Source organism: Notamacropus eugenii, chromosome 4, assembly GCF_028372415.1.
Source record: "Notamacropus eugenii isolate mMacEug1 chromosome 4, mMacEug1.pri_v2, whole genome shotgun sequence".
NCBI classification, from domain to species: domain Eukaryota; kingdom Metazoa; phylum Chordata; class Mammalia; order Diprotodontia; family Macropodidae; genus Notamacropus; species Notamacropus eugenii.
In genome coordinates this window covers 423043444-423067625 of record NC_092875.1, presented here as the reverse complement: position 1 = coordinate 423067625, position 24182 = coordinate 423043444, and the positions used below count along the sequence as shown (strand labels likewise).

General features: G+C 39.8%; 1 protein-coding gene across 1 annotated transcript in view; it reads right to left on the bottom strand.

The window, feature by feature from the left end:
* Positions 1 to 7480: 7480 nt before the first annotated feature.
* Positions 7481 to 24182, bottom strand: part of GDNF (glial cell derived neurotrophic factor) — a 38600-nt gene continuing 21898 nt past the window's right edge. The window contains exon 3 of the mRNA XM_072605785.1: positions 7481 to 10730. Coding sequence (XP_072461886.1) covers positions 10255 to 10730 — 476 coding nt within the window. The 3' untranslated portion in view covers positions 7481 to 10254. The remainder of the gene's footprint in view (positions 10731 to 24182) is intronic.

The window sequence follows — 24182 nt, the reverse complement described above, 5'->3', positions numbered from 1 at the left end:
TGAGATCAGAGCTCTCCTCATGGAATGATGTTTTGACAGAACTGATGATGGGGAATCCAAATAAAATTAGAACCCAACAGATGTGGTGTGGCTAAAAAACAAAAGCAAATGCCCTATCTATGCTTCTAGTTAGCTCATCCCCTGCAGAAAACTGATACCATGAAGACAAAATCTCATTATGACAGTCTCTTTGGACCTCCAAATTTTGTCATGATATTTTATTAACATGAATATGTTGCTAAAAATCATATTTCTAGTCTATGATGCCTGGAGAGGAAACAGTGCTAGCATATATATATATATGTGTGTGTGTGTGTGTGTGTGTGTGTGTGTATATGCATATATGTGTATATGTATAGATATATGTATGCATACACACATACACATATATATCCTTTCTCTGAGGAATTAGCAAATGAAAAGAAAGACTGAGTAAGGGAAGAAGAGAAGTAAAGAATATACTTCATCCCCCCATTTCACCCTAGTCATTTATTGTTTTTCCTGACTCCTATATCTTCACCTGTGTTGTGTTTAAATACTAAATAGTAATTGTTTCTCTTTTACCCAGGAACCCTGAGGATCTTCTCCTCCCAGTTTGATTTTTTTTGTTATTAAAGGGGCGATCCCTTGAGCAACTACTTAAAGAAGCCTATTTATTGAATGCGTATATCTCACCCAAAGTGAGAATGCTGTATGACCTTAGTCTCACACTCCATCCTGGGTCATCTCCAGCCATCCTGATGAATATCAGGCCACTAGATTCAGATGGCTCAGGAGAAGAAAGTGAGGTTGATGACCTTGTACAGCCCTCCCTAACTCAAATCAAAGTCAACTGCAAGCCATGTCATCATCTTGATGTCATGGTCTTCTTCAAGAACGAAGGATAAATGCAACAACTTTGACTAGTTTTGGTAAATGATTTGGACACTGAAGTAGCTTTTATTTAAAGACTAAGATTTTTGAGCTCAGAAGGGATGAGAAAGAGTCTAAGGTAAGTGCTTGATCAAAAGGAAAATGACTGTGGAACTCACCTATAGGCAGAATTGTAACCAGAAATTCCAGCACCTGGAACAAATTCGGTTGAGCTGAGGGTGAAGGGGCAGGGGGTAGGAGAGAGAGCTATTGCTAGGGAGGTGGACATGGGCTACCATCACTGATGATCCTGGGTGTCCATTGTAGTGTGGGTGGTCCCTAGACCTGGCAATTTGGACCGAGATTTCTTTCCCAATCACATGCAGTTGAACTGACTTGGTAAGAGGAATATGGTAACTAGGAAAGCAACGTGGTGAAGAGCAATGGAAACTTCCAGGTGTGGTGGTCTGGATCTGGGTGAGAGAGTAGGGGGTGATGAAACCAGTGCCAGCAGAGTGCCAGAGGGGTGGGCCATTCTTGAGGAGAAGAATATCTCCCCCACCTCAACATGTGGGTTCATGGGGACAAAATCCTAGATACCCCATGGTATTTAAAGGTATCATTATACGTCAGATGTAAGTTACCATACCAAGGACAGGGAACCTGCCATAGAGTATAGTTGTACAAACTTTTGCCATCTTAGACTCATAGAATCTGAGTTGGAAAGGATCTCAAAGAATTGTTTTTTTTTTTAATACTACCTGTACCTGGTCAGGAACTTCTTTTACAGTAAAGCAGCTGATTGAAGACCTCCAGTTATGGGGAACTCACCGTCTACAGAGGCAGACCATTTTTGCAGAGCTTTATTCATTAGGAAAATTTTCTTTATTTGAGGTTAAATCTTTCTCTCTGCAACTTTAGTCCACTACTTCTAGTTCTGACCTCTGTCTCTCATTGACTTCAGGCTCTGAGACAGGGAAACCCCTATCTTTTGGCTGACCTTCCATAAGAATTGGGATAGAGAGAAGCCAAAACATAGGGCAGTTTCCACTGAAGTGACTGAAGGCTAGTTCTAAAATGGAATCACTTATGTCAAGAACAGGAAAGTACTGGGACCTATCTGTCTCTCTCTGCTTGACTGATGAAAATGGTCCTGCGTTGAACAGAATAGGATCATGAACAGATCTCTGGGGCATTCCACTAGACCCCTCCACCTAGAATCACAGAGATCCATTAAGACTTGGCCAAACTCCGTACTAAAATTTGAGCAAATGATGTTTATAGTGTTCTCTGATCAGTCTTGTTACATTATTAGAAAAGAAAATAAGTTTAGTATCATCATCACCCATTTCTGATGAGGTCATACTGTATTTTAGTGGCAACCAATCCCCTAAGTACTGTTCCATGCTTTCTTATTTCTGTGACTTTGCTCAGACTACCAGCTACATTAAGAATATCCTTCCTCTCTGTTTTGGTTTGTTTGAATTCTCACTCATTTTAAAAGCCCAACTCAGAACCTTCCTCCTTCATGAAATCCTCCTTGATTAGACCTCATGTAGCAATTTGCTTCATTCTTCTCTAATGCACTTATCATGGACCATTTTGAATTACAGTTATCTCTGTCTATTATCTATCTATCTATCCCTATCATCTATCCCATCTATCTATCATCTATCTAATCTATCTATCATCTATCTCATCTATCTATCTCATCTATCTATCTCATCTATCTATCTATCTATCTATCTATCTATCTATCTATCTATCTATCTATCTATCTATCTATCCATCTAATCATCCATCTCTACTGAGTGTAAGTAGAAGGTAGGACTGATAGCTTATCTCTTGCAGCTCAGCACAGCACTTGGCTTGCTCTGTTCAGTTGTTTCAGTCATGTCTGACTCTTCATGACCCCATTTTTGGCTTTCTTGGTAAAGATACTGCCATTTTCTTCTCCAGCTCATTTTATAGATGAGGAAACTGAGGCAAACGGGGTTAAGTGACTTGCCCAGGGTCACCCAGCTAGTAAGTTTCTGATTTCAACTCTGGTCCTCCTGACTCCAGGTCCAGTGCTCTAACTACTTCACCTTCCAGCTGTCCACTCTGCTTGTAGTTGGTGACTAATAAATGTTCATTGAATTGAAATAAATTGAATCCCAGCTGAATGTCAGGAAGGTAGAAGCATAGGATCTCAGAAACTGAAGGAATGTTGGAATTGAATTGTTTTGTACCTTCATATATGAAGTGATTGAAATGCCTAGCCCTCAACATTTTGTTTCATTAATCAAATGAGAGGATATTTCTTGGCACAGTGCCTGATACATAGTAAGTCGGTGCTTAATAAATGCTTATTCCCTTTAGCCCTTTCAAGTTCACGGTTGGGGTGTGGCCCAGTGCTGTAAAGTATACTTTCCTCCCACTGGGTTCCCAGTTCCCTAAATTTTCAAGTCTCTGCTGGCTCCAATTACCCATCAGGAAGGCCATTCAAGGGACAGAGATGATTAGTTTCCTCTTCTGATTAGACTGAGAGGCTGTCTGGCATAGGGATAGAGTGTTGGGCTTAGCTGACATTTATAAAGCATTCTAAGGTCTGCAAAGTGCTTGACATATGTTATATGTCCTTTGATCCTCAAAACAACCTTATGAAATAGGTGCTATTTTTTACCCTCATCTTATCCATTGCTAGTGACTGACCAGATTGGTCGTGTTTTCTTTTTCTCCAGAGCCTAGGCAATGGGTTGGTTTTGTTTTTTAAAACTCTGCCTTAGCTTTGAGTCACTGGCTGCATGGAGATGAGTAAACTCATACTGAGAGAAGTTTCAAGGGTCACCTAGCTAGTGAGTGTTTGAGACAGGATTTGAATTCAGATATTCCTGACTCCAAGCCCATACTCTGTCTACTATGCCTGAGTTCAAATACCATCTCTGGCACTTGCTAGCTGTGTGACCATGGGTTAGTCACTTAAACGTAAAGTCTTTGGTGATTCTCTAAAGACTATAAGTCATAGATGAATTATCTGTGCCAATGATGCAATCAACTCCTGAGGAACTCCATCCAGACCAGAGACTGGAAAGCATGGCAGAGTGTGTTTGTGTGTTGGGGGGTGTTTGTGTGTGTGTGTGTCTGTTGCCCAGGCTCTGGAGAAAATGAAAATGTGCCCAATCTGATCACTCACCGACAGTGGATAAATTTACCCAGTAACAGCAGTAATGAAGATAAGAAAAATCTCAGTAGCTGTTTGACCTGAATTGACATAACACCAGGCAGAAGCTGCCTTTAGGCAGATTGGTCATACATATATGTAAAAGAGTTTCAAGATGTCATCTTCCCTCCAATTCCACCCCCACCCCCATCCTCACATCTCTCCTACTGAAATTCAACCATTAGAGATTCATTTATTTGTATTGTAAAGACTTTTTGGTCTTCAAGGAGGGTTTTGTTGTAAGGGGACAGACTAAGTTAAGTCCTTGGAGTGGGGAGGTGTTGCCTAAAGCTGGGGGTAAGGATATAAAAAATCAATTGCCTCCTAGGCACTTGAGAGAATCCTTCCAAAAAGAGCTCACTTTCTCTCACTTGATCTTCACAGCAACCTTGGGAGTTAGATGCTATTATTATCCCATTTTATAGGAAAGTGAGGCAGAGGCAAAGTGACTAGCTCAGGGTCACACGGCCAGTGTCTGAGGTCACATTTGAACTCAGATCCATCTGAGATAGAAGCATAACATCTAATGGAATAAAAACTCTACTCTCATCAGAAAAAAAGTTTCTGAAGTAACATAATCTTTTCCAGATGTTTCAAAACTTCATCCCTGTTGACCATCACTTAGCTCTACCGGCTTTTCTTTGATTTCCTGAAGCCTGAGTTGTTTCTGCCTCTCTTTCCTTCCAGTTCTGCCCTGTTACTTCCCCTAAGTTACACTCCTTCCCAGACTTTGAATAAGTATTAGAAAAACAGATGCCAGGGCTCTCCAGGACATCTGATTCATGCTTCCCTTCTGGCCCCCCCACCCCCCATTTCTTAAAAATAATGAAAGTGTCTTGGAACTTTAGTGAGCATGAGTGGTTTACTCTTTATCAGGCATGACATTCTACTGACTTAAATAGGAACTAGATGTAAGACCTTTCTTCTCCTGAGCTTCTCAAGGTAGGACAGAAGAGCAAATGGCTCTAAGGGTCTGGGATAAGGACGACAGTGAAGAGAAAGAATCAAAGGGGAAATGGAAGCAGAGGAGGAAGAGGAGGCCTGTCAAGAGGCCTGCCCCACGCTGGGGAGGCCCTCAGGGAAAGCTGGCACTTCCAACGGGAGATGGTTGTCCTTACTCTTTGGGGTTTTCTTGTCTTCGCTCCTTTTACAGAGAAGGAAACTGAGGCAAACAGAGTTGTCGATGGTCACGCAGCTAGTAAGAGTATGTGAGGCCAGATTTGAACTCAGATCTTCTTAACTCTGGGCCTGACACTCTAACCACTGAGCCATCCATATCCAGGGAAGATAAGGGCATTTATCTCTCAGTGGACTGCACACACAGTGAGGGAATGGGATACTGTTTGGTGAAAGCCTTTTTGTTACTTCTTCCTTATTTTTCTCTCCTTCTTCCTTTCTTTCTTCCTTCCTTCCTTTCTTTCTTTCTTTCTCTTTCTTTCTTTCTTTCTTTCTTTCTTTCTTTCTTTCTTTCTTTCTTTCTTTCTTTCTTTCTTTCTTCCTTCCTTCCTTCCTTCCTTCCTTCCTTCCTTCCTTCCTTCCTTCCTTCCTTCCTTCCTTCCTTCCTTCCTTTCTTTCCTTCTTTCTTATCTCTAATCTTCATTGAAACATAATCTTCTCTTTTGTGAACTGTTGAAGAGGGGAGGTAAAGCCTTGGAAAAAGGGAGTTAAGAAACATATGACTTGCCTGAGGGTCCCCCATCCTCTATGCAGGTCACAGCTTGTGGCTGAGCATACCTGCAATTCTCTTTTTTTAGTGGCTCCCTGGCCTTACTGCCTCTTCTCACAAATCCTTCTGATTGTTACAGGAATGTGACCCTTTAATCCCTCTCTTAGAATTTGCTTCTTAAATGGCTACTTCTTTATTAGAATGGAAGGTATTGGGAAACAAACAAAGGTTGTTTTTTTTTAAGTCCACACTTGTGATTCCATTGGTATAGGGAATTCTGAGAGAAGAAACCCCCTCTATCAAGGCAATTCAGCACCTGCTCTCCAAATTATGGTTTTAGAGAGTTGCTCTGGGTGCCCAGAGGTAAAATATCTTGGTTAGTAGATGTCAGAACAGAGATTTGAACTCAGACCATCTTAACTGCAAGGCTATTTCTTTCTGCTTTGTACCCAGAGTGTCTTAGTGACAGTAACATAACCAGCAAGTGTCAGAAGGCAAATTTGAACTCAGATTTTTCTAACTAATGCCAATTCTTTCTTTCTTTCCTTCCTTCCTTCTTTCCTTCCTTCCTCCCTTCCTCTCTTCTCTCCTTCCCTCCCTCCCTCCCTATGGTTTTAAGATGCATCATTTTCTAGCATCTCCATTTATAGAAGGTAAGGATGGATAGATAAGGGTCTGGCCTCAAGGCTCCTTCCCAGACTATCCTATGCCTGTAGACTCACAGGCTCATGTTGAGTATCTATCTCACCATCCTCTCAGCTTCTCTAACCAAGTCCTAACTTGGAATTCTTGTGCTGGGGGCAGATTTATCTGGGGTGGCAGACGGAGGTGGGGGAAGAATTTACAAACTAAACACCAGCTAGACTCAGTCTCTAGCAGAATGTGTCATGAAATGGATCCCAACAGCATGTTATTGAGCTCTCTAATAAAACACTGGATAAGTTGGCCCTAATGGAACTCTATACAAAATTTCTCCCTTTTGGGAAGCATAAGCACCCATCTCTCAAACAGTAGGATATAGAATTATACTGCTATGACTATTTGCAACTGATGTGGGCCCTGAATCATCCAATTCTGCTTTATAGCCTTGTCCTTCAAATAGAGTCGGAGTGTGAGGGCTTCACACAAAAACCCCCCACTCATTTTAGAAAAAGTGAGGGCAGCTTAAACAAATCATAGCACTGCTCAGAATGCTGTCCACATGAAAACCCAGGCTGGAAAACTGGCTCCTAAGTTTAATATCATCTTCAACTTTTTTTGTTGCTTTTTAACATTTTGTTTCTGAGAATGGATCAGTGAAGTTGCCTGTGAATTTACAATGGATCATTGAGGTTGTCTGTGAAGTAATCTGTTGTTATTAAGTTATTTTTAGTCCTTCTGACTCATCGTGACCCCATTTGGGGTTTTCTTGGCATTTGTAGTTTGCCATTTCCTTCTCCGACTCATTTTATAGATGAGGAAACGGAGGTTAAGTGACTTGCCCAGGGTCACACAGGTAACAATCTGAGGCTGGATTTGAACTCTGATCCTCCAGGCTCCAGGGTCAGTTGCTCTATCCACTTTGCCACCTAGCTACCCGCCACGATTGAATTACTTTACAATCCTTCCTTTGGGGGCATGGTAGTAGGAGTCAGAGGGAGGTACAGAGTCCTGTTACCTAGCAGTGGAGATATTTAAACATTTATAGCACACTGTATCTGACATGGGGAGTGAGGCAGAGCACATATGCAGCAGCGACAGGAAGGTCAAAGTACAGAGAATGATAGAAATGAGTTTTTATTTGTAAAAAGTTACAAAATGATATTGTACAAAAATAAAGTTTGTAGAGAACTTTGGTTGTATAACACAAATGACTGAGACAGATCAGAGGCGAAATCAGAGCTTCCAAAGAAGTGCACTCCTATTTTGGATGGAAATAATAGTAATTAGAATAATTAATAATGATGATGAAGACGATGATGAAAAATCACTAACTTTACCCTTTTGTAGATTAGCTGTATTGGGATCTGCAAAAGTTCAAACCTGCTTATGGTGTGGAGGGGAGGCAGGGAATGTGCCCACAGCACTCCCTGACATGTTGCAGCGAGTGTAGACAAGGGCTTGGATTCTAATGCTGCAAGCTAATTTAGGCTGAAAGAAAAAAAATCAACCATTTACTCTGCACACAATCAGTATTATCTTCTGAGCAAGGGTGATAATTGTGGGCGTACACTTCTGAATTCTTACGGTAAATGAACAAACAGATTTGTCTCATCTAAGAGCTACATGGCCTGGCCTTCCCATTCTGTTGGGGCCATCCTGCCGTTGGCTGCCAATCTGGAGGTGCAGGAAGAGCAAAGTAGGAGTGGGGAGGAGGAGGATCAGGTCTCACAGGGATTCCTGTGGATAGCTGATGGGTTCATTTGCAAAAGAGCAGGTTAATTGGTTGGAAGCCAACTGGAATTCCCAACTCTTATCAAACCATTGCTGTTAATAGCTAGACATGTTTTTTCTTGATTAAAAAAAAACTTCCTCTTCTGACAAAAATAAAAAAGTATAAAAGCCACAATATAGGGCCTAATGTTGTTTTTCTCTACAAATGCACATCCCAGTTAGGTTGTCAGAAAAACCCACTTTAGGGGATACTGGCAAAGATGGCTTTCTTCCACTCCATCCACTAGATCCAGTCCAGCCATATACATGTTTCTGCGACCAGGCCAGAAGCCTCTGACCTCCTCAGTCGTGTTGTGTTACCCTAAAGGGATTTTACACAAAAGGAACAACTTACTCCTTACTGGTCTGAGGTTATAGTCAAAAAACTTTTGGGGGAAAATGGGACAATCTGCCTCCTGGAAGGTGACCAATGCAACTGTTTTGATCACAATAGTCAGCACCTGGCTCCCAGCTCAGAATAGTTCCTTCTTAAATCAGGTATATTTTGTTTGTTTGTTTCTGGGGGTATGTGTGTTGAGTGAATGACTCTTAGGGAATCATGGCAAAATTTTGGTTGTTATTGAACATGACCTGTTTACCTTTTAGTTGACATTAAAATCCAGGACTAACTACTAAAAGGCATTACGCCTTTCATATATATTTATGCATATTATAGATAAATATACGTGGAAGGAAAAAAAGTTTAAGTACAACATAGAGTGAAAATTATGGCATGTTTGTTTGGTGTTGGAACAACAGAGAAATATATTTAAGCCAAGTGCCACTGGGTCTCTCTACTCACTGATCTGTGGAAATCATCTGAGAAAGGGGGTACGGGGGTCCCTCAGAAACAATGTTTCTCTGCTTGTTTTTAGACAAATGGATGGCAAACAGGTAGATCTACAGAATTGAACCAGGAAGTTTTGTGGAAAAAAAGGTAAAGTAAGTGATTTTTTTTTTGGCTATCCAAAAACTGTTAACATTTTTAAAAGCATGGACCCTTGTTCCCAATCTGATTCTTTTTCTTTCTTTCTTTCTTTGTATTTTGCAAGCACATTACACTTTGGCACCTTTAGAAAAGAAACTTTAATAAATAAGGGGAAAAAAGAAACTCATTAGTGAACTGTAATAAATAACAATAATTTAAATTTCAATAAATATTTTTCTATATATTTCTGTATCTGAAATGGATGCATTGCATCAAGTACTCTATCTGGCCACTGGTGACCAAGCATAAATGTAGTGATGATGTGACATCTGTCCAGCTGTAAACTGAAGGAGACCTGTTTGTCTCCTTGTACACCGAGGTGCATCTGGGCTTGTTTTCCCCCTCTCTCCTAGAAATGTATGCTGCTTAAAATCACAACTCCTTTCCTGTTTCCAAGAGTATAGAAAGAAAATACTTTCAGGTTTTCTCTAGTCAGTGAATACAGCCTGTTAATTTCTGTCCAATTTCTTCCCATCCAACACACCATGTTAAAAATCCATAACCAACCGTGAGATTCCTGGCCAAGTAAGTATACCTCAGGCCTCAACTTCAAAGTCAAAAGGCTGTTTCTAGTGTCTGTTTGTTTTATATATAATATATTTTGGGGGGGGGGAAGGGAGAGGGGAAAGATGGGAGGAGGGGCAGTTATGCCCTAACTGAGTGACAGAAAAAAAAAATATAACTTCCTGACTTTCAGTAATGACTCTTAATGCCACGTGAGTTTACACCAGCATTGCTTGCCTGGTGTAACCAAACATGAGAAAACAAGCCACAGAAGACTAAGTGGCTGTATTCTTTCAGCACATTCCGAGCTGATGATAGGTGATGGTGGATTGTACCAAGTGAAGCGACAGTGGCAACATCCATCCAGGAACACTGGCCCTGAGCTTGTGATGCGCCTTGAAGTTGCTTTCCTGTAAAAACTAGAGGGCCGTTCTCTCTCTCATCCAGTTGTCTGTAGCTGGATCTCCCTCTACCAGGCTCCCACGACGGCTGACTTCTGCCTGTTTCTCCTCCTTCATCTCCATCCTTGGTCCTCATTCTCCATTCTGGGCAAACATTTCCTGGGAACCTTGGTCCCTTCCTTTGCACTGTAGCAGGAATGCAATACATAGCTGTCTCCCGGAAACAGAGTCAGATACATCCACATCGTTTAGCGGAATGTTTTTTCAGTATGTGGTAAACCAAGTTATCATCTAAAAATGACAGATCATCGTCAAAAGCAGTGGGCCGACAACAGGCCTGCCCAACTTTGTCACTCATCAGCCTTTTCTTTTTGGTTAAGTTTTTTAATATTTTGTCGTATGTGGTCTCAGCTGCATCACAAGATCCGCTGCAGTATCGAAAAATCAGTTCTTCTTTGGTTTCGTATCCCAAACCCAAGTCAGTCACATTTAAATGTATGGCAGTTAAGACACAGCCCCGGTTCCTGCCCCTCTGTCCTCTCTGCCTCCTTCTATCCGCACCGGTTGCTCCAGTCTGTCTGTTCCTCTCCCGCCGAGGAAACACTTCTGCTTGTTTGTCTGGTGACCTTTTCAGTCTTTTGATTGTGTTGTGAATAAAATCCACAACATCATCCAACTGGTCAGGATAATACTCCGGCATATTTGCTGTTTTAAAAAAGAAAGGACACAAGTGTCACACTCAGGAGGCAATAAACAGCATTTTAACTGGCCTGTAAAGCAGCCCCCTCCCTGAGAAGTCTGGGGAAAAAAAATGGACCTTCCACCTGTGAAGATGATGAGACACTCATTTGAGAACTTAGATGTAAAGAATGTTCACACCCTTAAATGGGAAGAAAACCTCACTAAATAAAACTGGTGGAGAACCAGCGGCAAATGTTCTGAAATGATGGAAAAATGCTTCCCTGTGGAGAATTAGCCCGGCAATTGCATGGGTTGTTTTCTGCTAGTGTGAGATTCACCATTTGCAAAAAAAAAAAGGGTGAATGAGGAGGCTGGTCTCTGAAGACTCATCTTCCTGGTAGGTGTGTGGCTGAGGGGTTAGGACAAACCATACTGGTCTACCTTACTGACAAGTTTGCTCTAGGGTGGTTCGTTGTACATGACTGAAAAAGTCAAGAATGAATGAGAAAAGATGTTTTGGAGAATAAATGTAGAATTCATGGGCATAACTAAGTTTTTTTGTTTGTTTTTGACCAGATCTGTGATGTCATGAGCATAAGTAATTCCCAGTGAGGAAATCTCCTCTACCAATATAAAATGGTACCTGTATGACTTCTCCTACTTGTGTGGGATCCTGAGAGGTTAGTATGTGTCAGACAGGGATTGGGGATGGGGGAGGGGGGACTTAAACACCCTCTTCCTACCTCCGAGGCTAGTTCTCTGTCCATTATTCCACATTATTATTCCTAAAAAGGTTCGAGAAGGTCCAGAGAGGGGAAAATGGACCAAGGTCACAGACAGGTAGCTAGTGGTAGAACAAGATAACATCACACATGCAAACAGAAACAAAATATACAAATCTTTAGGTGAGTAGGTAGGTGGGTGCAGAAGAGCTGGCCTGGTGTTTTGCCTCTTATTTGGTTTCCGTGTGACTAATGGATACAGCCCAGCACTGAGAGCCAGGGATTCTGGCTTCTGTTTATAGCAGTCTCGCTGACTTCCTGTGCAATCGGAGGTGAGTAACGCAACTCCCAGCCCTGGCTTTTCGAGCTGCACAGCCAGAACAGGGGCTGACTCCACAGTGGTCTTACATGGAAGGATGAAATGATGTCTTTGAGAGGTTTAAGACCCTTTGATAAGGTCTGCTATTAAAAACTATAGCTTATTTCTTGTTCTAGTGGACACAGGCAAACCAGAGAGCATTCAAAAGGGAGCAAAGAGGATGGTGAGAAAGACCAATGATCAGAAAAGGGAAAATTTTAACAAAACAATAACCTGAGAGGTAGATCCTATCACGATACTTGTTTTTACAGATCAGGAAACTGAGGCAAACAGAGGTTAAGTGACTTAGCCTGGATCACATAGCTAGTAAGTATCTGAAGCCAAATTTAAATTCAGGTCTTCCTGACTCCACATCTAGTGCCACCTAACTAACCCAAGGTGTGTTTATCCAGGACAAGACTTAGGGGGAGACCTGAAGTTGTCCTCATGTATTTGAAAGATGATCAGGTACAAAAAAGGAGATTAAAGATGTTCCCCTTGACCCAAATGGGCACAAACAGTAGCAAAGATCAGTAGGTGCAGAAAAGTTGATGTAGGTTTGATGGAAGGACGAACTTCCTAATAATTAGAGCTGGACAAGAATGGAACAGATTGCCTCAGGAGGGAACCCGTCCCCTCTCCTTGAAGGTCATCCAGCAGAAGTCAAGCTACCACTGGCAGAGGATTTTGTAAAGGGGATTCCTCTTTGGTTATGTGTTGGAGCAGGTAATCTCTTCTGACTTTGAAATTCTGAGGTGATTTGATTTTTACTTGAGTTGATCAGATTCACTAAGAAAAAGAAATTTAAACAAGTGGAATATATTTATAACAATGGATACGTATAAAGCACCTTGAGGTTTACAAAGTTCTTGCCAGGGGTGGGGAATTTGCAGCCTCGAGGCCACATGTGGCCCTCTAGGTCCTCAAATCCTGCCCTTTGACTGAATTTGCTGAACAAGAAGTTTGGATTCAGTCAAAGGGCTGCCCTTGAGGACCTAGAGGGCCACATGTGGCCTCTATTACAGGTATTATCAATCCCATTTTACAGGTAAGGAAAGTTGGGTTTAGAGAGATGGATTGGCTTACCCCCGTCATGCAGCTAATGTGTGTGAGAGTAGGATTTGAGTTTATGGACTATGGACTAACTACATCCTTCACAGGGTAGTTGTATTCTAAAGAGCTACGCATATTATGTAACAATAATAACCACTATTATTACAACTTATTTACTGATATAGCAGGTCCCACTTATCCTTTAGTATAAAACAAAACCCTAAGATTTTCTAGCCTCCAATGTATAGTAATAAGAAGTAAAAAAGGGCGACTTCGTGTAGTCTCTCTAACATACCTTGATTTCTGAAGTCTAGTATTAGTCTGCATCCATTACACTGGAATCTATAAGAAAGCTTTGGCATCTTCACTTTTCTTTAAGGAGTAGAAAAATTTATATTCTGTTGAGAAATCTTTATTTTCATAGGCTTTTAGTTCCAGAAGAATGGACCTTGGAGGCCATCTGGTCCCATCCACTCATTTTAGAGATGAGGATATAGGCTCAGGGAATTACTTCCCTGAGTGACATGTGCTCAAGGTCATACATATACCATATACCAAGTGGTAGATCTGAGATTTGAACCCAGAGTTCCTGATTCCAAATTCAGGGTCATTTGGGCATTTAACAATGCTGCTTCTGTGTCTACCTCTCCCCACCCCCCATTCAATTACCCTATCTCAGCCCAGGCCCACAAGAGGCATCTTCCTAGAGAGAGATCTCTCCTTCTTGTAGAAACTCTGAGCTAGACATGTATTGCAAATATATTGTCAGACAAGGTTTAATGATGAATTGGTTGCTTTTCTTTTTCTTTCCTTTAAAATCTTTGTTCCACAAGTTATGGTATATGAATGTAATGGAATACTATTGTGCTATAAGATATGATGGACTTCTGAAAAACCTGGAGAGACTTGTATGAATTGATGCTGAATGAAGTGAGTAGAGCCAGGAGAACATTGTACACAGTAACAGCCACAGTATGTGAGGACTGTTTCTGGTAGACTTAGCCCTTCACAGCAATGCAAGGACCTAAAATATTCCCAAAAGACTCATGATACAAAACATCATCCATATCCAGAGAAAGAACTATGGAGTCAGAATGTAGAATAAAGCAGACTATTTTTTCCTTTGTTATGTTATGTTTTGTTTTGTTTTTTCTCATGGTTTCTCCTATTCATTTTGCTTCTTCTATGCAATATGACTAATGGGAAAATGTGTTCAGTGGGAATGTATGTACAGAACCCATATAAGATTGCATGCTGTCTTGGGGAGGGAGAGAGAGAAAATTTGGAGTTTATGGAAGTGATTATTGAAAACTGAAAACAAATAAATTAATAAATTTGGAAAAAAAATAAATCTTTGTTCCAAAGGATGGGGGAAGAAGGTGGGGGTAGGGGTGTGTGTGGAGGGGTGGGGAGAGGATATATTCAGAAATGAATGTGGTGCAGAAACAAAAGGCAGTAACAAAAAAAGTAGAACAATATTTTAAAAATAATAAAAAAGTTAAAGTTAAAAGAAAAAGAAAAAGGAAATCTGAGCAAAAGAGAAGGGTCTTCCACTATACTGCCCCTCAACCCAGGGCATCTTCAACACTAGAACACTTCCACCTTATCTCCCTTCCAACTTTGCGTCATGCATAAATGTGATATTCTAAGTCTTTATGTCTATAAAGTACTTTGCAAATACTAAGATGCTATATAGATGTGACCTATATTCATCCATTCAAGTCAATGGCAAAAATGTTGAACTAGACAGAGCTCTTTAGCATATGACTAGGAACTTCCCTTAAGGTGACACCAGCCTACCAATAAGTGTTTATGAGATTGGTATTGTCATTTAATAAATTCCAAATCTATTTCAATGTACTACCTTCCATCATATAGCTCCATATTTTTTCCCTAAAGAGATTTTATTACCTGTCAATGATATAATCTAAATATTCTTTGTCTACATTAAAGATCTTAATTCCTAGGGATGCTTTCAAGTCCCAATCATTTTATATGTATATGTATATCTATATGTAAATACATATATATAGACACACACACATATATATCCCTTTTTTCAGACAAATATATAATTGAATTAGTCAGTATTAGCAAAGAAAAACAAAGATGAGGATAATCTAGTACATGTGAATCAGTAATAGGAATATAAAACAAACACTCAGTTGAGTATGAGAGTACCAGATCTATAGTATTCCTTTTACTCAAGTAATTCTGTCAAAAGAGGAAAAGATATATGCTTAGTTTTACTCATTCTTGGTGAACCCATATTTATTCCTCGTGATTACTATTTTCTTTTTTTAAATGTTCACAGGATCATAGATCTAGGAATTAGAGGGAACTTAGAAATCTAGTTCAAACCTCTGATTTTACAAATGAAAAGAATGGAGGGTCAGAGGTCACATACTTAGTAAGAAGTGATAGAGCTAGGATTTGAACTCAGGTCTAATCACTCCACAGTCATCACTTCAAATTCATTACTCCTTTTACTGTATCACACACATAAACTTTCTATTTGTCATCCATTTCAAAATTTTACTAGGAACTAACTTCAAGTTCAGTGGTCCATTATTTCTAGAATTTATTCTTTCTTCTCCTTTTCCTGATCCTTTAGAATCTGGTACCGTTCCCATTACTCATATCTTTAAAAGATGGCTGACGGTACAGGTAACATGAGAATTCTCTCAGTGGATCCAGGAGAACTCTACTCAATTTCGTCCTTTCACTATCTTCTCACAGGTTTGGGGATTTAATGAATGCCCTCTTAACCAGGTTTTCCCCATACCCTTTCTAGATGAAGGGTCATTCTTCTTGACAGTATTGAATATTTCCATTTTCCCTCTCATTTGTTAATGTTAAATATGATATATAACATGTATTATTAGACTATATTTCCCCCCAAGCAGGGTGGCCTGTCTTTTCCTCCTCTACTTTGAACATGGCTATCAAAGCCCTTTCTGATGTACCTACCATTTTATTGCAAGCCTTAGCTTATTTTGGACTTTAATGTATACATCTTTTGTATTTGGGTTTGGTTACCTGCTTCCATCTTTTCTAAATGTCCTTTCAACTTTGGAGCTTATCAGTCAGTGTTTCTTTAGATACCACCCCCATAAGAATCATCTGTGACTGAGGTGTTGGAATTCTTTTAAAAAGCCTCCTATATCTTCTGAGCTAACTTCTCTTTTAGACTCCCTGGTAATGAGATCATGCTTCTCATCCTCTGAACTTTTTGAAATATACTTTGCCAAAGTCAGTTGCCCATTTAGCACCTAAAAAATGATCTTGGTTTTTAGGCACTGATCTTTAATGATTTGATGAGATCAAATTTACATTTGATGTAATTGATGAGATACAAATATACAGTAACTCACAACTGGAGATGACAAAACAGAACAAATTGCTAGGGGAAACAAATATTTCTTAGCTATTTCCTAGAGCCCCCAGATCCCACAATGAAAAGTTATTTCAAATAGGTACAACTTTGGTATGGGCCCCTCTTCACCCCATGCCTAGACCCCTTTTTAGTTGGTCTCCCTGCCTCAAGTCTCTTCCCACTCCAGTCTTCCACTCAGTTACCAAAATGATCTTCCTAAAGCACAGGTCAGATCATGTCAGTCCCCTTATTCAATAAACTCCAATGGTTCCCTATTACCTTCAGGATCAAATCTAAAATCCCGCTTGTCACTTCACAACCTGGCGCCTACCTACCTTTCCAGATTTCTTATACTTCATTCCCCTCCCTATACTTTATAATCCAGAAAAACTGGCCTGGTTTCTCTCCTCCCACCTCTGAAATCACCTTCCCTTTTCACTGTATAGATCTTGAATGTTCATAGTAGTTAACATGTTGTCTCCTCCCTTAGATTGTGATCTTCTTGAGAACAGGGACTGCATTTTCCCCCTTCTTTGTATCTCCAATGCTTACCACTATGCCTGGCCCATAGTTAGCACTTAAGAAATCCTTCTTGGCTGACAAATATTCCCTCTCTTTATTCTTGGGATTTGTCACTTGAAAAAATGGACAAAAAGGGGCCTGTACCCCACAGGGTGATGTATTTTTCACATTTTCATTCATGCCTTTTGTTTCCACATCACATCCATTTCCAAGTATATGCCTTCCCTACTCAGTTAGCTATTTCTTGTCACAACAAAGATTTTTAAAAAGAGAGGGAGGAAAAAAAGTGGTTCAGGAAAATGAACCAACATATCTACCAGGTTTAACAGTATTTGAAATATTCCACATCCAGGGCAACATTTTTGAAAAGATGAATGTGCAGTAGTGAGGCCATAGAGATGTACTTACTAGCTACAGACTTCTTAGGAAGGTCTTTTTGGTCAAGACTGACACACTTTGATTTTTACATAGCAAAACCTACTGTAATATGTCATGAAAGGGTTTAGATGAGTTGTTTTCTGGGAAGACTCATGATTTAAAATCTGTTTAATCTTTAGCTACTAAAAATAGCTAATTTTAGCTAATAATTAGCTACCAAAAAGGAAATAAAGACAAGTGTTCCCTGCATAAAACAAAGCAGCAGCTTCCTCATCTGCACAATGAGAGGATTGGACCATATGACCTCTATCTAAGGTTCTGGCCAGACTTAAATCCTATAATCCTACAAAAACTCCACAATAAAAATATAAAATTATAAAATGATGATAGGTAGTATTTTATGACATTTAAGAAGGATTTTTTACTTTACAAAAGGATTCACAACCCATTCCCATATTTAAGTGACAACTTGTAGGACCAAGAGAAGTTAGAATCAACAAGAGATTCATACGAGGACGATAAAAGCATTTCTAAATTTTAATGTTGGTGACTGGGGAGAAAATGGATTTACAAAAGTTCAATTTAGAACAGTTTAGGAACACATTTTCTGTAAACCTTATTGGGGGAAAATTAAATCACTCCTTGCCAGTAAGGTGGTAATGTGAATCAGTATTTATTCAGTCCTTAAAGCATGCTCAGAATTTCAAAAAGCACTCCAAGAACTTGTAAAATTTTATTTTATTTTTTGATTCTGAAGGATAATTCTGCTTTAAAATGTACCACAACAGGGCTGGTCTCCAAATGGCCTGAAATAGCAATCTGAATATGATAACATTTCTAGGCTTTAATAATAACATCTCTGTAACCATGGTTCTGAAGTGACCCTCTGGCCCACAGAACGAATTATAAACATTTGCTCAAAGATGAGATATCAAAGTGGATGTCTACAGTATATGATCTAATGAAGCCAAGTTAGGGGCATGATGACTTGCTCCCCGTAGAAATCATGAGCACTGCTTGATTTTTTAAAATTTTGGCTCAGGGACTTTATTTGTTCATTAGGAAATAAGATAGGTGGCTTTCCCTCCTTTCCTTTCCCTCTTCCTCCTCCCCCATACTTAGAATTCCAAGGAAAAGAGCTTTAACAGTTAAAGACATCAGCTCTCTTATTATCAGGGTTAGAAATCCAGTAATGTGAGGATCCAAATCATTCCTAACGCTTCCTGTCCTGGTGGACTGACAATAGATTATCAATGCTACATTAGTCAAATGTACTTTATACTCTAAGTGCAGACTTACATTACACCAACCTCATTGATTTTGTTAGCTTGGACATTTAAGAGGGGGTGGGAGGGATAGGTCAAATTCCAAGACAGGATTGTTCTTATGGAACTAATGGTTTATTGTATCCTTTGCTGAAAAATGTAATCGATAGTCTGTAAGTATACTCAAAGATTGCATTAATATTAACTCTGGAAAAGAGATAAGGTCCAACCATAACATTAAAAAAAAAAACCAACCCACTGTTCTAACAAAAAGTCTATTCTTTCCAGTTTTACTTCTGACAATGTAAGGCCTGGATCTGTGATCACTTCAGAACTCATTAAGGGAAATCTTGATGTACTGATACCAGTTGGGGAGATAGGGGTGAGGTTATGATTAGCTAGTCAACCACTTCCGTAGAGGCTTGTTAAACGAACTTTTGTGAATCTACTACCATGAATTTTGTGGAGAGAATTTGGGGCTCAAGTAGACTTCTTGGGAGCAAATATATTTTTTTTTTTTGTCTTTTTCTCTCCAGGGCCTAGGAAAGTATCTTGTGGGTGATAGGTGTTTAAGAAATTGTTTCTTGGGTTAAGCCCAGGAGAAAAATTCTGTTGGATAAAATGGGAAGCCCACTGATGCACATTCTACTTAACCAGGGGTCCGTCACCTTTTTTGTGTCATGAACCCCTTTTGGCAATCTAGGGAAGTCTTTGGACTCTTTCTCAAAATTGTCTTTTTAAATGCATAAAGCAAAATACATTAAATTTCAAAGGAAACCAATTATATTGAAATACAGTTATCTATCTGTATGTGTGTATGTATACATGTATGTATTTAAAGTTCACAAACCTTAGGTTAAGAACTCCTGGGCAGAAGGAAGGGAGTTTAATTTGGATTAATTCCTCAAAGTAAGTTACTTAAGATAGCAAATGCCTTCTGTCCAGGTCCCGGCATGCTGTCCTGACTCTGAATGACGCTTATTAGTATTAAATAGTCGATGGTAAGATGTTTGCAAACTTAAAAAAAGGAGTCTAAAAAGGCCTAATACCTGCTCGTTTCCCAAACCCACTATGATAGAATCTGTTGGAAAATGTGTCCTTTGAGATTGAAAGAAGGCTTTATAAATATTAAAATGATAAAATGCACTTAACCATGATTTAGAGAGCATCCAAATATTTGGGAATCTTTCTGTTTTAAAATGTTTTAACTTCGACGCATTGATAGCATAAACAGAGTGTTACTTTAACAAATGAAACCTTTTGGCAGGGCAGAGTTTAAGGGGGCACTTCGCTCTTGACTGATAAAGGAAAAATGGAAACTCTTTGCCTCAGTGACAAAGGGCTGAAGAGTGGGTTATTTTGTAAAGACAACGCTATTTTACAGGCTCAGTGAATTTCCTGGAATGGTCATGATAGAAACAAACAAATATAATTAAAATTGGAACAGTCATTCTCAGGAGCTAGCTGGAATTAGGTGATAGCTGTCCGCCTTTAGAGAAAATGAATTCTTCCCGTATTAATTTTCTCTTTAAAAAAGTGGAGTTTAGGTTTGGTCTTCTATAAGAAGACTCTCCGAGGTCAAAGATGCAATGCTTTTCATTGTTTACCAGTCAGAGTATCCGTAACAATGAGGATTTAATCATTGGAGTTGCTTTATGTTCATATCCTGCTGCCTCTCATTCTCCAAATTCTGGGTCGATTAGTCATAAACTGTTGTCATCTGATGGAGGGAAGCCTTTCAAGATGGAGGCGAGACTTATTCAATTTACTGCCTAACAGTGGAAGAGACATGTGGTTGGTCTCTTCCCAGGGTTCAAAGTAAATAAGAAAAAGGATATGACTGTGTATTTAGAATTTCCATGGCAGAAGTCTCTGTAGCTGAATTGAGAACAATGCAAAGTCATTGCCCCATGGCCAGGAATAGGGCAATGATCCTGGGTACAGGAGAATCTGGGGAAGGGAGAGTTCTCCCTTTTCCTGCTCATTTTCAGCATGAATGAAGGCAAACCTTTGGGTATTTTGGGGGTAGGCTAAAGCCTTAATTAATGCTCACAGAGCAGTTAACAGGCTACACTCTTACATTTATAGTGAGGGCAAATTGGACATAGGGCCATTTCAATGTGGTCCATCTGATTTGCCTGGGGTTGCTCTCCGTGTGTGTGTGTGTGTGTGTGTGTGTGTGTGTGTGTGTGTGTGTGTGTGTGTGTGTGTGTGTTCTTCTTAAGCAGAGCCAAGAGGGAGAAGAGAAGTAAACTGGAAACACCAGATGTTTGGGCTCAGTCTGATTTAGCTGCTTTTTTTCTAATGGACCCAACCTGCTTCCCTAGTAAAGTAAACCTTGCTTTTTAAACATTATATAAAAAGAATGCAGGTATTGATGACATATGAAAAAATGAACATCTATACATTAGTAATCTAAATCTTTGTTAACATTCCTTGAAGGCAGTTCCCTAGATGAGACGTCCCAACCAGTGCACAGTTCGTTCTATTTCAAAATATACTTGTGTTTTCATACATATTATTTCAACCAAAACTGACAAGGTTGGATGGAATATCCTTATTACAGGTGCACCCCAAGCGCACTATGCATGAATGTTGTTTTCTTCATGAAAATGGAAGTTCCTTAAAGACAGGGCATATTTATTTTTTCTTTGTATTGCCAGAACTTAGCAGAGTGCCTTGCATAGAGGAGGTGCTTAATAAATGTCTGCTGAATTGAATTAAGCAAAAGTCACACAAGATATGAGTTTATGCAAAAGATAAATAAGAAGTAGATTCTCTGCTTTACAAAATAATTGACTATTTGAGTGTTCTAAAGAGCGAAAGTCCCTGATGCATTTAAAAGTGGTTTGATTTACATAGGTTTGATGTATATACAACCTTTCAGGACCCAATGAAGCAAGATAACCTGATCCTTATGTAGTATATGTTAGGTTTAACTACGAGCCTCTGCTGGCAGAATTCCAGGCAGAAAGTGATATCAGTCACTCTCTATCATCTTCCTGGACAACTTCAGAAAAATCTTCTGGTAGAGGAAATAGGTGAAAATAGCCAAAGCATGAGCAGGGATGCGCTCAAAAATTTTTAACAAGTGGCTCTCAAAAAAAAAAATCTGCCTGGACAACTTTGAATTCAATCTGCATTGTTTTTTCTTTCTCCCTTTCTTTAAGTCTAGATAATCAACAAAACAAGAAACCACTCCCTGATTTATAGTATTTGCTGATCTCTGAGGTGTAAATTTATTTGATTTTTGAGCGGACTAGAGCACTCCTCTGAAAGGGTCAGTGGCATATCATTTTTCAAAGGCTCTGTCTCTAAAGGAAAGGAAGAAAATGTTCTAGACTCAAAAGGACCCAGGTTAAAATCTAATCTCTGATGTTTACTACCTGTGTGACCTTGGACAAGTCACAATCTCTCTGGGCCTCTGTTTCCTCATCTGTAAAAATTGAGGAGTTGGAGCGGAGCATCTATGAGGTCCCATCTTGCTTGAGAGCTGCGCTCCCATGATCCCTGAAGAAGTCTCTTGACCCTGCAACCTCCAGTCCTTTCCTTTGCCTCTGAGCATGACTATTCTAATTCCCCATATATACAGGCCAAGTCTGATGCAACTCCACGGATATCGGGAGTCCTTGCTGGGGGCTGAGAGGAGGGGATACCTTCAGTAATGCCTCAAAGACTGGCTAGAATCTCACAACAAAGCAGTGGACTGGAATGTATTGATATCCAACCGTATATTGGTGGGTTTTATAATTTCTCTCAGTAAGAGAGAGACTGCCACCTGCTGCTTCACCCACAGCAGGCTCTGCAATCAGTGGCTATGGGAAATATGGCCACTCTGTGCTAGCAACAAGTGGTTTTAAACTTTGTTTGCATAATCCTTTGGCAACTCTTGAAATGAACACAACCCATTGTCTTCACACCAAACCATCTTTTATTTTTTTAATGCCTTTAATGAAATAAGAGGCAGCATTATGGTGTAAGAGACATGAGAGCTGAGTTCTTGTCCCCATTCTGCTTGGGAAGGTCATGTACCCAGCCTGAGCCTTAGTTCCCTTAACTGTAAAATGAGCTAGATTCTTTGAAAGGGCTCTTCTAGTTCTAACAAGCTCCGACTCCTTTAGTTCTTTCTTTAAAAAAGATTACCAATGCTAAACTTCCCATTTTTTCTCAAAATTTCAAATTACTTTTCCTTACTCTCTTGCTTTAAGAATTTCCATGATGCATTCAGCTGGCTTTTGGAGGTGAAACCATGGCTAGGAATCACCAACTGTGATCTGCATGGGGTTTCACCGTAATCTGAATAAAATGAATTATGCCTTGCCATTGTTTGACTTCCAGGAATTTCTCAAGCTCCTAGCACACAGAAGAGTACACCACATACTCTAGCCAAAGGATGACCATTTAGAACGGGAAGGGATCTTGGAGGACATCTAATCTAAACCCTTCTCTTCCCCCAATTTTAGGTGGGGAGAAGTGAAAAAGCCTTGATTAATCACTTCCTACGTACTGGGTGCTGTGCTAAGCACTTTACAAAGATTATCTCACTTGATCCTCACAACAACCCTGTGAGGTAAATGCTATTATGACCCCCATTTTACAGTTGTGAAAACTAAGGCATAAGTTAAGTGACTTCCCCAGGTTAACACAGCTAGCAAATGTCTGAGGCTGGATCTTAACAGTAAGGACTTTCTGACCCCAGGTCCAGAATTCTAACCACTGTTCCACCTTGCTGTCCCTTTTCTCATTTTACAGATGAGAAAACTGAGGCCTAGTGAGGCTAAGAATTTACCCAAGGTTACACAGGTACTAAAGTTACATAGGTACTAAGCATTAGAATCAGGATATGTGAATCCAAATCTTATGGCTGCCGAGCCACTGGTCTTTCCACTATATTAGGGTTCCTCTGCTTAACTGATGTGACATAGCTAGGTGGTACAGTGGATAGGCCAGCCTGCAGTCAGGAAGACTCATCATCTTGCAGAGTTCAAATCCAGCCTCAGCCACTTACAAACTCTATGACCTTGGGCAAACCACTTTACCCTTTTTATCTCAGTTTCCTCAATTGTCAAATGAGTTGAAGAAGGAAATGGCAAACTACTCCAGTATTTTTTGCCAAGAAAACCCCAAATGAGGATACAAAGAGTCAGACATGACTGAAAAAACTACGCAACAAGAAGCTTAATCAATGACTTCACTAAAGTAGTGTTCTCACTCTCAGAAAGAATTCTGAAAACTTTTTGGATCTGCTACCATTTCAAGGTTTTAATTTTGTCTGCCATGTAACTGATATGCCTTTTTAAAGATCTCCATAGTGGTAATGATCAGTGCACTAAATATGCACCAAATATGAACAACTCAGGAAAAACAGTGCTAGTGGTTTCTCACCTACTACTCACCTAGAGTTTTTTGGTTCTAGGTTGGTCCCTAGTTAACTGGAGGGGCGGGGGAACAAACGCATCTTCCTATGAACCATTATTAGTTGCTACAATTTACTAACTTATTGTGACCATTTAGAAAGCTACCAGCAAGCTTTCAGGATGACCAGTGGTTTGTTGACAACAAGGCATGACATTGGTTTATTTGAAAAGTATTTGCTTTGTAAAAACATCAGCGTTTTGTTGGTTTAAAAGCATTTCTGGATTCTCTCAAGCCCAGAGAATGAATGCAGTTAGAATGCAAATAATTTAATAGTATAGTCCCATAGCCATGGAAAGAGCCTTTGGAAGTCATTGAAATGGTATTTATTTACATTAGTCCCATCCTCCTTTTGCTAAAAACATCTCTGCCTCCTGACCATAGACA